Source organism: Vulpes vulpes, unplaced genomic scaffold (assembly GCF_048418805.1).
Source record: "Vulpes vulpes isolate BD-2025 unplaced genomic scaffold, VulVul3 u000000695, whole genome shotgun sequence".
NCBI classification, from domain to species: domain Eukaryota; kingdom Metazoa; phylum Chordata; class Mammalia; order Carnivora; family Canidae; genus Vulpes; species Vulpes vulpes.
This window is the reverse complement of record NW_027325815.1, coordinates 292,379-306,827: the sequence shown is the minus strand read 5'-3', so window position 1 is coordinate 306,827 and position 14,449 is coordinate 292,379. Positions and strand designations below refer to the sequence as shown.

Sequence of the window (14,449 nt, the reverse complement as noted above, 5' to 3'; positions counted from 1 at the left end):
CACCAGGGCCACCTGTTGGGGTCAGAATCCTGTCAAGGTAACAGGGCCCTGGGAGGATTCATGGACACATCCGTCAAGCCACAGAAGAAGCCCTATGGAGACGGAATGCCAACAGCCCCTCCTCCCTGCCCCCGCCATCCTGCCGTCCTGAGGACACGTGGGCCCGTACCTGTGCCTCTGTCCCCCCAGCTCTAGGAAGTTGGCTTTGTTTTCTCTCTTATCCCCCAGAAAGGGAAAGAGGAACAAACCGTAGGCATCATTCCACATCCGGCCTTCATTCTCAAACAGGGAGCCACGGTCAGCATTTCCATGTCAGGACAACCAGGCTAGTGTCTGATGGGGTTTCAATGATTTGCATGAAAATATCTGGCATCAGACCATCATCAGCATCACAGGTGTGGCCTCGGAGTCCTAGCTGGGCCTGGGGGTGACTCCCAGCTCCACCACCTTCCAGCTGTGTCACATCAGGCTGGTCACTTGACCTCTCTGAGCCTCGGATACCTCATCTATAGAATGAGACCAGATGTTCCTTCCTCCAGAGCTGTCATCAGGATCAGACGGGATAGACAGAAGACGGCAAGAGCCTGGAGGGCCTAGTAGGTGCTTGAGCAGCGAGCCACCCCCTAAGGGACAGTGTGGCTTGTTTGTTGAGCAAGATCTCAGAGCTGTCCATGAAGAACTGTCTCCAGAACTGCTGCGGGGACAGGAGGGACCCGAGGGAGAGGCCCAGACGCTGCACGGGAGGGCACCTAAGGGGGATGAGTGGGAGCTACAAGGTGGAGGGGAGAAGGAAAGGCATTCCAGACGTGGGGAACAGCAAGCACACAGGCCCTAGGACCAGGCGCACTGGGAGCAACCAGAGGACTCCGGGAGGCCTCAGGCCCGGCACAGGATGGTGCAGTGTGAGCTGAGGATGGGGGCAAGCCCGTGGGATGAGTGGGCCCTATAGACCTGGGGTCTTGTCTCCAAAACAATGGGATGCCGTGGGAGACCGGATTGGAGGTATAGAGGGGAGGCAGGGAAACACGGGGATGCCCTGCAGTCACCCAGGGCCCCACCTGTGGTCTGCGTGCAGGTGGGGCAGTGGGAAAAGGAGACGAACAGGGCATGGCTTGGCGGGAGCAGAGACATGAGGGCAAGAGAGAGAAAGAGAGACAGCTGCGTGTCAACATGCCTCCTGGGCTCCTGGCCACTTCCAGGAGCTGCGAGGATTAAAAGGTATAATTTATGCTGTGCTGCTGGCATAAAGTAGGTGTTTTTGATCTGACGTGTGATGGGACCCTTGTGTTGTCTCCTGGTTCAAGTGACATCAGGATCTTCTAGCCAGCCGAGCTCAGAGTTGCAGGGACAGAGATGAAAGCACCCAAGTGGGTCACTAGGAGGAGGGTACGCAGAGCCTTTCCTCATTTCTGGGTCCATGTCAGTGACCTTTGGGGACAGAACACTATCTAACAGTCATATCTTACATCCTGGTACATGGTGCCCCATCCGAGCAGGATATCGGCTCCAAGCTGACACCTCAGCTGCACCTTCCAGAAGCTGCTCCATTGCTCCATCAGGCCGGCAGCTTCTGGTGGTGAAGAGTCAGTGAGGACACTTCCCAGTCGGGGCTCTGCGGGAAGAAAGGGCCACTGCGTGTCTAGAGTATGTGTGGCTTCCAGTCAAGATGGATCACTGGCACCAACACTGGGCCGGTTGGTCAGAGACTGGCTGAGGTCACCAGCCGGGTCATTCCATCTGCTTGGTGGAGCAGGCCTTCTCCTGTGGTGGGTGGTTGCTGGGGAACATTAGTGTGCTTCACAAAAATTTTCACCCCCCAGGGATGCCTGGGGGCTCAGTCGGTTAAGCATCTGACTCTCGATTTGGGCTCAGGTCGTGGTCTCAGGGTCGTGGGATCAAGCCCCACATTGGGCTCCATCCTCAGTGGGGAGTCTGCTTGAGATCCTCTCTCCCTCTCCCTCTGCCCTCTCTCTCTCTCTCTCTCTCTCTCTCTCAAATAAATAAATAAAATCTTAAAACAAAAAATCTTCCCCTTCTGTGTCCACTCCTGGGGGACCATCCACTAGCTCTTCCCCCAGACCTCTCTGCTCCTGATCTTCCAATCTTATTTCTTCTTTCCAGCCTCTGACTGAGAAGTCAAGCCATCCTCTCCTGGCCCTCGTTAACCTTAAAAAATAAAACTGCCAGTTCTTTTTACCAGTAAAGATGGGTTTATTCCAAAATAGTACAGAACTGTGATCCAGGATAAGCAAGCTACGGCCAAACCCCAGGCTAGTCCACAGAACAAAGGAGAGGAGGCTCTTTCATGGAACTCAGGGGAGTTGGAAAGGCTGCTATGAACAGTCCACTGGAGCTAACTGGGAGCTTGAGGCGAAGTGGCTCTTCATGGGCTGAGCTGTGACTTTCCCATTCCCTGGGCTGTTGCCGAGGGAAGAGAAAAGCTTCCTTCCTCCTGCTGGGAGAGTAAAGTAGGAGCTGAAATCTTTCCCACTTGCAAGGAGCATGTCCCCCACCTCCAACCCCCCCATTGCATCTGGAGTTGAGGAGTGATAGTGTGTGAGAGCTCCCCCTGCTGGCCTTCAGGCTTCCTTATAAAAGACTTTTTTTTTTAATTAATTTTCACACCACCTACGCCTGTGTATCCTTACTTGGCACCACTGCTCTTTGCCCACGAAGTGGATGAGCAGGTGCTCCTCCACGGTTCTGCCCGTGGGAGGATTTCTCATCTCTGTCTCTCCAGGACACCTTCGAACAGGACTGTGGTTCAATAGCTATCCAGTTTTTACTTAGCCCCAAACAGGAAGCCACTCATTCCGGAACCAAGTTCAGGTGTTTTGCTCCTTTGCTAGAAAGATCCCAAGGGACCTACCGATGTAGACATAGTGTGGGATGAGGGGCCTGGGTGACCTGTCCATGGTGCCTACTGGAGCCCTCTGGGTCTGTTCACACCTGTGGAGAGTGAATCACTTAGGAAGGATTGTGCTCATTTGACTTTATGACTCAGTGGGTCACACAGACCCACCTTGACTGCTTGGCCAAGGCAGTCATTATCAATGTATCATTATTGTATATAGTTGCCCCAGCATTACAGGACCCTTCATTCTGGAGACCCAGCTTCCCCTTCAGTCAACAGGGTCTGGGTCTGAATACTGGTAGAGGTCCATAAACTAGGCAAAAGGTCTTGGCTTTTCACGAGTGGGCTGTCCTTTGGGAGGGGCATATCCTTGGGTGAGGCACCTCCATTTGGCTGAGTTAAGCTCCTGGGAGGAACTCAGCTGTGACAGCAGCAAACCACCCCCCAACCCCACCCCCAGCCCCAAGAGAATGGGTGCCTTGGTCCTGAAGGGGAGAGCTGATGGCACAACATGGCACCCGTTATACATGTGTTGGGTGCCCCCTGTATACTGAATACCTGCTTGGTGCCTCCCCATCTCCATACCCAGTTTCAATCACAAAGCCCAAAGTGGCTGCTCAGTCAATGAGAAGGAGGGGTAGGGAAAGGGAGACCTTAATAGTCTCTCTGCTTTCATTTGGGAGGGATATCTGTCCTCGCAAAATCTTAAAGAAATGGGACCAGGTATTCCCTAGAGCTAGGACTTAAAGAGTTGGAGAACATGTGGACAGCAGACAGGAGAAGGCATCCCAGAGTGGAGGAGCTGCAGAGGCCAAAGTGGGAAACAAGATTGAGAGACAGTTGGGGACAGTGAGGAGCAGGCAGGCTGGACTCTCAGGTGCTTTCTGAGAATAGTGGGGAATAAGGCTGTGTAGGGAGGCCAGGACCAAATGAGAACTTTGTCTCTAAGTAATAGGGAGTCTGTGGAGATTTTTTGATCAGGTGAATGTTGTGGATGGAACAGGAAGCACGACGGGTTAGAGGTGGGTCAACTGACCCCAGGGTGGGAATTGTCATAGCACCTTTCACAGAATACCAGCACACATGTGTCTCCTTTAATTCATTTCTAGGCAATGAGGAACAAACCCAGGCTTTGTAGCCTGCCCAATCCAAGTTCCTCTCTGGCTCAACAGCTTGTCCTGTGCAACCCTGGTTAGGCCACCTCATCTCTCTGAGCCTCAGTGTCTGGGGCAGGAACTATGAATTGTCTCCCTAAACCCAGTCTCCCCATCTTACGTAGTAAGGGTATCAGGACCACCATACTAAAAGCTCATTTCCTATCTTCCCTTGAAGCTGGGTGTGGTCATATAGCTCCATCTGGCCAATGGCATGAGAGGCAAAATGATACACCACTTCCTGGTTGTGCAAATAAATAAGTGGATAAGTGATAAACAGGTGATCCAGGGAAAGAGTATATGAAAGTCCCAAGGAAGGATAAATGCAAGTATTTTGAGTACCGCCTATCTGTCGGGCTCTTTCTAGGGGCTGAGGATGCAGCAGTGAGCAACACTGAACTGCCTGCTTCCGTGGTGTTGGGAGTATAATGCGTAAAACAGAAAATATGCAAATAGGGGCCCCTGGGTGGCTCAGTGGTTGAGCATCTGCTGCCTTAAGCTCAGGGTGTGATCCTGGGGTCCTGGGATTGAGTCCCACATGGCGACTCCCCACAGGGAGCCTGCTCCTCCTTCTACCTGTGTCTCTGCCTCTCTCTGTGTGTCTCTCATGAATAAATAAATAAAACCTTTTTTTAAGATGCAAATAAGCAAGATGATTCCAGGGAGCCTGTACCCAGAAGGTACCAAGTTTGGTTGAACAGGAGGATGGAGGAAGGGCCTGCTTTTGAGGGGGTAGTCAGGGAAGGCCTCCTGGAGGAGGTGACATCTGGGCTAAAGCCCGGGTGATCAGGGCAAGGAAGCCATGGTTTCCTGGAGGGAAGAGGGCCCTGGGGAAGCAAGGGCTGGCCTGTGTGGCTGGAGCCGAGTGATGGAGGGGACAGTGATGAATGGGCAAGTGACCGTGGCTTCTTCTCTCTCCAGACCCAACGGAGCTGAGCAGCGGGGAGACAGAGGAGCTGCAGCGGATCAAGTGGCACCGGAAGCAGCTTCTGGAAGACATCCAGGTGTGTGTACACCCATGTTCATGCTGACATTCCCTCCAAGCACACCCACCCATACACACACCCTCCCACAGCGCACACACCTCCCCACTCACCCCTGACCTGAGCCTGGTTGGACAGGGGGGCTGGACTCCAGCCCACACCTGGCCTCAGCCCCGGCCCCCAGGAGTGGGGAGACCAGAATCCCAGGGGGGGATTCCCCACTGCCAGGCCTGGCTACCAGGATCCGGAGAGAGCCAGGAGCACGGGGGAGGGAGGAAGGGCAATAGGCGAGGCAGCTACTGTGTGCTGAGCCCCACCCGGTGCTCTATACACTTCACGGCACAGCAGGCTCTACTTCCGTCAGCTCTCATCTCCACGCTGGGCCTTAGTTTCATCCCCCCTAAAATTTAAACCATTTCGTCAAGATAACACCGGTATGTGCCAAGCACTTGCTAATGCACCAGTTGCCCAGACGTTTCTTCATCGGATTCTTAGCAACCCCTGAGGCAGGCCGTGGTTCTGTTCCTGGAAATATGCTGAGCTCAGTCCTACCCCAGGGCCTTTGCATCACACACATGCATCCACATGTCCACACACACGCAGAACTCAAAATCCCATTGTCTGGGACTCTCCCAAGCTCTCTCTGTGGTACCTCCTTCTCATTACGTCATTGTCAGCTTGAGTGCCGTCTCCTAAAGACTGCCCTGACCCCCCCCCCCCCCGGCTGTGGCTAGGACCCCACCCCTACTCCCCACCCCTATATACCTGAGAAAGTGGAAGATACAAAGTCACTCACTCAGCAACTATTTTACTGAGACCTACCATGTGCCAGGCTCTCCTTATACCATAACTCAGATCATTTTATTTTTCTTTTTTATTTGAGTATAATTGACACACAATGTTCCATTATCTTCAGGTACCACATGGTGATTGGACAAGCCTGTCCCTTACACTGTGCTTGCTCGAGTGTAGCTACTCTGATCTTTTTTGCCCAGTCATTTCATTTGCCCATGACCACCATGATCCCAACCCCACCATGAAAGCTTGGGTTTCTCTTGCCCACCACCATATTCCCAGCTCAATAGTCAGAGCACAGTAGGTGCTCAATTAATACTTGCAAGTGAATCGTGGGGAAGCTGCTCGGTGACTTGGCCAAGATCACATGGACAGATGCTGACTGGGCTCAGGTATCGTCTCCAGGCCCCACGTTGCCCCTGGGGTCCCGGACAAGCCTGGGGGTCACCCTCACCCCAGAGATTCCAGTAGAAGATGAGGAAGGGCTGGGTGGGCTTTAGGCTCTTGCCAGGTGCTCATGGTGCAGCCTTGAAGGGGAAGCTGGACAGGTGCCCCTCTGCTGTCTGCCCAGTGGTCATGGTTGGTGGAATTAGAGGGTCCTCTGCCCCTGGAGGTATTAGGGGTGTGGGGAAGACACGGACTTGGAACGAGGCCTTGGACATGTCACTTCACCACCCTGTACTTCAGTGTCCTCTTCGGGAAATCCCACTGGGATTACAAGGTCCCTGAGAAGGGGGCCTTACTGTCTGGCACGCTGGTATACCCATAACTCCTGCCACAGAGCGAGCACCAAGTCAAGGACAAGCGACAGAGTAAATGGATGGGGAATGGAAGCCAGAGAGGAGTTGGGGCCTGGTCTGAGGTGGGGAGTTCGAGCCCCTTGGCTGGGGAGGCAGTAGGGAGCCACAGAGGGAGTTGGGAAAGGGTGGGCTCCAAGCTGTGCTTCAGGAAGCTGGCACCTGGTGGAGGAGGGCTTGTCGAGTGGGTTCAGTTAAAGGGCAGACGACCTCACAGCTGCAGAGGGGAAATCGAAGGCTGGAAATAGAGTGGAGCAAAAGGTGGGCCTTGGGGACTGCCTCCCCCAAGACAGGAGCCTGCAGAAATTGGGTATAAACAGGCAACAGGTTGGCATGGGATTGTGAGGATAAGAAACATCTGGGAAAGGGATCTACAGGGGTTGGGTCTCTCAGTGGAGTCAGGGGTCATGCCCAGGGGTGGAAGTGGTTGTGAGGGGGTCAGGAATCCCCTTCCACCCCAGCTTCCATCCCTGACTCTCCTACCCTTCGTGCCCCCTGCTCCCCCACAGAAGCTGAAAGATGAGATCGCAGATGTATTTGCCCAGATTGACTGCTTCGAGACCACGGAGGAGAGGTGAGGGGCTAGGCCAGGGGCCCCTGGGAAGCTGCCACACACCAGGAACCAGCATGAGGGAGCAGGGGCCATGCCCTGGTGAGGTCAGGGGTCCGCCTGAAGGAGGAGGCGGTGGAGACAGGATGGAACAGGGAGGGCCCTAGACTCCACCACGTGGTCTGGGCTGGTCTGTACTTCCAGCAGCCCCCTCTCTTGGGAGACACCTCCTCCCTCAACCCCTCCACACAGAGTCTCTCCCAACCCACCCTGACCCAGACCGTGATCAATCGTTAGCCAGGAGTATCATGAGAGCTCAGCCCTGAGGAAGAGGAGGAAGAGCCAAGGCCTCACGGGGACAGAGCCTGGCCCATGGCAAGGCCAAGGCTGGAGCACCTCACCGCCCCCCCTAGGGTGCCATCCACTGCCCCTCCTATGGGGAGAGTCCCACTGGCTCTGTGACCTGGGGTGGGTCCCTGCCCCCCAGTTGGGCCTCAGTTTCCCCACTTGTGGGGCACCTTGGTGGCTTAGTCAGTGAAGCGTCTGCCTTCAGCTCAGGTCATGATCCCAGGATCCAGGGATGGAGCTCCATGTTGGGCTCCCCGCTCAGTGGGGAGTCTGTTTCTCCCTCTCTCTCTGCCCCTCCTCCCCCACTGGTGCTCTCTCGAAGTCTCTCTCTCAAAAAAAGAGAGAGACAACTCTGGTCCCTACATAATTCCCTAAGGCCCCAGGCACTGACTCCTACTCCTAGCGTCTCAGGAAATCACACCCTGCTCCCGCCACCCCCTGGTCTCCAATGCCTCTGGTCACCATTCCAGCCCGACACCCCTCACATGCACGCAGGCAAACATGGGCACGCGCATGGCTGCCCTGCATATCCAGGTGCCCTGTTCCGGCTCCAGCAACAGCATCACACTTATGCAGCACCTACCACCGAGCTGTTTTGAACTCTTGAACCTCTCAACAATGCTGGGAGGCATGGGATGGTGTCGTCCCCATTCTAGAGATGAAAAAACTAAGTCCCCTGAGATAAAGTGATTTGCCTGATGTGGCTCAGCTAACAAAGCAGTGCAGCAGGATTTGCACCAGGAGCCCGGCCCCAGAGCCTGTGCCCTCACCCCCAGCCTCCCTGTAATCCTGCCCCCACTTGGAGCACAGGGGCCCTTTGAATGCTTTCCCTGGTGGGCAGCTCTGGGTTGCCAGGGCCCATGGGAAGAGTCTGATTTAGTAGCTTGGGAGGGGCCTGGACTCTGCATGTCTCAAGCTCTCCGGGTGCAAGGACCCCACTTGGAGGTTCTTGGGGGAAGCTGGCTCTAGCTGAGAAAAGCATCCTTGGGCATTGAGGGGGAGCCCTGGGGTCCTAGGGGCAGTCCAGACTGACATCTTTGTGTCTGCAGCCGGTTGGCCCAGAAGGAGAAGGAGCTATGCATCGGGCGTAAGAAGTTCAACATGGATCCCATGAAGGTAGGCAGTTGAGGGGGACTTGGGGGTCATGGGGCTGGGGGAGCTGTGTGCTGGACCCCTTTGCAATGTCCTCCTGTTGCCCTCAACTGACCATTACCCGCCTTGCAGATGAGGAAACTGAGGCCCAGCTGAGCCCAGTACCCCGTCCAGTGTCCACAGCCTGTCATGGCTGAAGGGCAGTCACCCCAAAACATAGCATGAAGTGGGAGCCAGGAGGACGTGGGCACATTTTGTGAAGCCCACCAACCTGGAGTCTCCTGGCTGAGCCTCTGCTTCCTCCTTTGTGAGTCGGTCTTTGGACAGTGGGGCCCTGAGATTCTGGGGCTCAGTGCCCCGAAGTGTCTTCCAGCCTCTTTGCTGGGGGCAGCCAGCCTGGGGGCACGGGCAGGGAGCATGGAGGGTTCAGGGCTTGGCCCCTGCTTGGCCCTCCCTCCCCCACCCAGCGAGGTGGCAGCCAGTTCCCTTCCTGCTGGAACAAAGACCAGAGGAAGCCAGAGCTGACACACAGAGGTGGGGTCAGGGCAGCCAAGGGGTCCCTGGAAATTTACTGCTCTGGCTGAGACGGCTGCCTCTTCCTCATCAAGTGACACAGGCTCACAGGGTCACACACCCATGCGCCTTCTGCAGCCTCAAGACCATCACACGGAATACACACACGCACACCGGTGGATGTGTGCACATGGGCCACCAGAGCACCGGGAGGGGCCCCCGAGGGGTCCCCAAGACCCTCTGCCAGTCACTGAGAGGCCCCCCACACCCTGCCCCCCTTCTTCCAGCAACATCTTCCCCGAGTCAAGCGAGACACGAAAGGGCCCTCACTGAAAACCAGAGCCCGACCCCCCAAACTCCCAAAATTAGAAGGACCAATTCTGAGTGCCTGAGCTGGGGAGGAGAGGTGTTAGTGACATCATCAAGTCAAAAAAGCGGTTTCATGTACAAAGGGAAGGAAAGTTGTCACAATGGACACTGTCTCCCTCCCTCCCCTTTGTGGGACCTGGCAATTTCCTCTCCTTTTGATTTAGCTGTGTTTTTTTTTTTTCTAGTTTTTATACAATGGACATAGATTACTTGTGAGAAAAAAAAAGAAACACTATTTTTAAATAGATGAGTATTAAGGGGACAAAAGAAGTGTCTGAATCATTGACTCTTAAAATTATAAATTCATGGAATCATTGAAGCATATAATCCAAGAGTTCAGACTGAAGGAGACCTGGGGAGCACATGGCATGAACCTGGCTCATTGCTGAAATGCTGTCTCTCTTCGCATGCTTCTAGTGGCGGGGAACTCACCACTGTACAAAGGCAGCATCTACTAAGGAGGGACACAAAGTCTCAGAACAGTCGGGGCCAATGTCAGGATGCCAGGCCCCTGTACCCCACCCACCGCCTGGCCCCGTCCCTCCCTCCCCTCAGGCCAGCTGCTGTGTGAGGGCTGATGGTGGGCTCTGTGCACCCCCCTCCAGGGCATCCAGTACCTCATCGAGCACAAACTGCTGACCCCCGATGTCCAGGAGATAGCCCAGTTCCTGTATAAGGGTGAGGGCCTCAATAAGACAGCCATCGGCACCTACCTGGGGGAGAGGTAAGGTGGGGCATGGCCTCAGGGGGATAGGGATGAGGGTGTGCAGGTGCACACAGGTAAGTGTGTGTGTGTGTGTGTGTGTGTGTAGGTAAATGAGGGAGTGAATTATGTTAGGGAAGTCATAACTGTTGGACTTGAGCCGGCTAACTGATCACTCCCTCCACCTCCAAGCCTGGCTTCCTTCCTTTCTTTATTCACCCATTTGTTCAACGAATAAATATTTTTTAGTATCTGCTGTGTGCCAGGCAGTGTCCAATCCCCAGATTTATATTAGTGAACAAGGCAAAAACTCCTGCCCTCAGGGAGAAGCATTCTAGTGAGAAAGACAGATCCCAAACTATGTAATGTATGTTAGAAAATTGTAAGTTCTGTGGAATGCAAATAAAGCAGGGAAGGGAGATGAGAAGCATGGGGAATGGCAGGTCATGGACTGTGACTTTAAAAACTGTGGATAGGAAGGGTCTCATGGAGAAAGTGATGTTGGACGCTTAAAAGAGGTGAGCAGTGAAGACATCTGGGGAAGGAGCATTCCAGACGAAGGGAACAGCAGGTGCAAAGGCCCTGGGGTAGAAGCATGCTCAAGGAATAGCAGGCTGGTGAGATTAGAAGAGACCAAGGGAGGGAAGAAGTAGTAGGTGACAAGGTAGGGCCGCATGGGTGGGTTCTGGGCAGAGAAATGGTGAGCAAGGACCCCTTTGGCTGTTGAGAGTGGCAGGTGGGCTGCAGGTGACAAGGGGTGAGCTAGTGCAACAGCCCTTCTCCCAGGCCCCCCAGTGAACACATTCCTTCTCCTAAGAGAGCGGGAGATGCAGGTGGTAAAAAAGGATGGAGCTTCCAGATTTGACCTAGGAAGAGGGAAGGAAGAGATAGGAGCAGGCATGGTCGGTCTCTCCGTTTTACAGCTGAGGACACTGGGGCTCGGGGAGGTCCTCCAGGCAGGAAGTGACGCAGTGAAGGCTGCTGCAGAGCGGGAGCTCCCCTAGGAGTGAGAACGGGGCTGGCCAGGCCCCATGGTTCCTGGGGGGTGGGATGATGTGGGATCAGAGGGTATGAATGGACTGGAAGGTGCTGGATCAGGAAGGAGGACCGGAGGAGGGTCCAGCAAGTTCCCAAGTGCCTGTGCCCTCCTTCCTGCCCTCTCCAGGGATCCCTTCAACCTGCAGGTCCTCCAGGCCTTTGTGGACTGCCACGAGTTTGCCAACCTCAACCTCGTGCAGGCCCTCAGGTGAGTGGTCCAGAGAGGAGGGAGGGGCAGCTGGGGAGGAGCAGCCTGGGGGGATGGGGGGATGGGGGGTATCAGGAGAGGAGAGCTGGGCAGGGGGCAGCTGAGAGGGGGGCAGCCTGGGGGTAGGGGGTATCAGGAGAGGAGAGCTGGGCAGGGGGCAGCTGGGAAGGGGGCATCCTGGGGGTAGGGGGGGATCAGGAGAGGAGACCCAGGCAGGGGGCAGCTGGGGAGGCAGGGGGATCAGAAGCCACACAGGTTAGTGGCACAAACACAGCATCAGGAGCCAAAAGGAGGAAACAAAGAGCAGGAACTCTTGCTGAGCGCAGCCACCCCGCGGGCTGAGGTCAGGTGGCTCCTGGGTGTGCCTCCCGGGTGCCCCTCGGGTTATTACATTGCGTCATTATAGCCTAACAATCATGCTGTTACTGCTACTTCCGCCCACCCCACACTCTTGAGCTCAGTGTTTTGTGTATTTTATTAATACAGCGTAGTAGGTCTTCCCTTTACTATTACATATTAAACTCTGGAGCCGGACTGCCCGGTTCATATCCCAGCTCTATGACTCACCCCTGGGGCAAGTCTCACACACAAACACACACACACACACACACACACACACACACACACACACACACAAACTCTCTGTCCCTCAGTTTCTTCATCTGTAAAATGGGAATAATAAAAATACCAAATTAGGGGCACCTGGGTAACACAGTCAGTTGGACATCCAACTCTTGGGTTCAGCCCAGGTCATGATCTCAGGGTCCTGAGATTGAGCCCCACATCAGGCTCTGCACTCAGCAGGGAGTCTGCTTCTCCCTCTCTCTCTGCCTCTCTACCCCGTTCATGTTCTTGTCTGTGTACTCTCTCACTCTCTCTCGTCAAATAAATAAATAAAAATCTTTTTAAAATAAATTAATAATAATAATAATAATAATAATAATAATAATACAAAATCCATAGGGCTGTAGAACCAAACAGAAAGTACTTAGAATTGGCTTAGCAAGTCTTACTGCTATGGGTCATGCCTGGAAAATCAGCTCCTGAACGGGGGCATTTGACCTGGGCTTTGAAGGATGAATAGGAGTTTGCAAGGCAGAAAAGGAAGCCACCACCATCCAAGCAATGTGGCCTTCCCTCCAATTCCCATTCTCTTTAAGGGAGAGGGGGAGGTGGTTGGGAGTCTCCAATATCCATTCTTTCCTTCTTTTCACTCATTACCAAGCAGCCCATGAGTGCCCTGGGCCGGGATGAGACCCAGCTGGAGATGTGAGGGGAGCAGCACAGACAGTCCTTGCCCTTGAGGAGCTAAGTTTGAAGCTCTGGAAGTGCTTAGGTTTGAAGAACAGGAAGTCCAGGCAGGGGGTGGCACCTGCCCAATGGTCCCCAGTGAGATCCCAGGACAGACAGAGGCCCCCCCTGGACGAGGCAGAGGGGACCACAAAGGATGCTCGGTCCCAGACGGGCAGAGGGGAGCACACACTCCACTCCTGTAGTTGTTTTTTTTTTTTAAGCTTTATTTATTTATTTATTTATTCATGAGAGACACAGAGAGAGAGAGAGGCAGAGACACAGGCAGAGGAAGAAGCAGACTCCCTGCGGGGACCCCGAATGGGACTCGATCCCAGGACCCCAGGATCACAACCTGAGCCCAAGGCAGACGCTCTATCACTGAGCCACCCAGCTGCCCCACTCCTGCACTTTGAAAGCAAGGGCACCTCCCCGTGAGCCTAGCGACAGAGACAGACTCTCCCATTTAGAGGATAAAGACCAAAGCTCAGAGAGACAGAGCAGCTTCCCTGGGGTCCCCGGACCCCGTGGCCCCGAGATCTGCACCCGCCCCACCTCCCACAGCCCCCTTCCTCCCCCAGACAGTTCCTGTGGAGCTTCCGGCTGCCAGGCGAGGCCCAGAAGATCGACCGGATGATGGAGACGTTTGCCACCCGCTACTGCCTCTGCAACCCAGGCGTCTTCCAGTCCACAGGTGACCGTGTGGGAGGGGACCGAGGGCCACGGGACCCCTCGGGATCTGCAGGCACCATGGCCACCCCCCCCCCGGAGTCTCCCCACCCTCCACCCCAAGCATCCAGACCATGGGAGCCCAGACTTCTTCACTGACAAGGCCCTCTGCTGGGTGCTTGTCAGGCAGAGCTGCCTCGGGGCACGGTCCCTGGGAGAGGAGGCAGGACATAATGCACAGTACCCTCGTCTGAGGGCAGCGATGGGGGGTCGCAGATCCAGGACAGCTTCCTAGAGGCAGTGGGGGCTCACCAGGGCTTTAAAGGATGAATAGGAGTTCTCCAGGAGGTCAAGGTGGAGAAAGGACCTTTCAGGCAGGAGTTTCCATCTGAGCAAAGGCCAGAAGCAGGAAACACTCTGGGCAGGACATCGGGGGCCCAGGGTATAGAGAGACATCAACAAAGATGAGTACCCCAGACCACCACCCGGCCCCCAGCAGGGCGGGCAAGAAGTCATCACGGCAGGCTTGTCCTGGCCTCCTCTCTGTACCTGAAGTTACCATGGCAACAATAATGAATTCTGTTCATGAGCACTACCTGTGTGCCATTCACCTGTGCAAAGGCAGGTCATCCTTGCATCCACCCTGAGGTCAGCAATGTTCTCCTCTCTGCACGTAATACCGACTCAGAGGAGGGACATGGCTTGTCCATGGCTGTGCCACCATAGTCGGGTCCTACCTTGTAGTTATAAATAAATTGGGGGTGTGTTTGTCACCATCTGTCACCTCCACTAGCCTAAATACCCCATGGGGTAAGGACCATATCAAATCTATTCACCAACGAAGCCCCAGTCCACAGCACTTCACGGGGACCCAGTAAATATGTGCAGAAAGGACGGAATTTTAAAGCCCCCAGTTTGAATCACATTCTAACGACATGACATTTGCAACCTCGGGCATGTAACAGGACCTTCTTGTGCCCCAGTTTCCTGCTCTGTAAGATGGGGTTAGTCACAGGGTCTCAGGGGGGCTGGGGAGCTCAGCCTAGTGCAGGCACCAGCCACTGTTAGATTGTTCCAGTGGGTATC

At 54.7% G+C, this 14,449-nt stretch overlaps 1 protein-coding gene across 1 annotated transcript in view; it reads left to right on the top strand.

Annotated features, from left to right (window-relative positions):
• Positions 1-14,449, top strand: part of CYTH4 (cytohesin 4) — a 30,489-nt gene that overhangs the window by 3,196 nt on the left and 12,844 nt on the right. The window contains exons 2-7 of the mRNA XM_026010994.2: positions 4,930-5,012; positions 7,093-7,157; positions 8,531-8,597; positions 10,061-10,179; positions 11,324-11,404; positions 13,276-13,388. Of these exons, the coding sequence (XP_025866779.1) occupies positions 4,930-5,012; positions 7,093-7,157; positions 8,531-8,597; positions 10,061-10,179; positions 11,324-11,404; positions 13,276-13,388 (528 nt within the window). The remainder of the gene's footprint in view (positions 1-4,929; positions 5,013-7,092; positions 7,158-8,530; positions 8,598-10,060; positions 10,180-11,323; positions 11,405-13,275; positions 13,389-14,449) is intronic.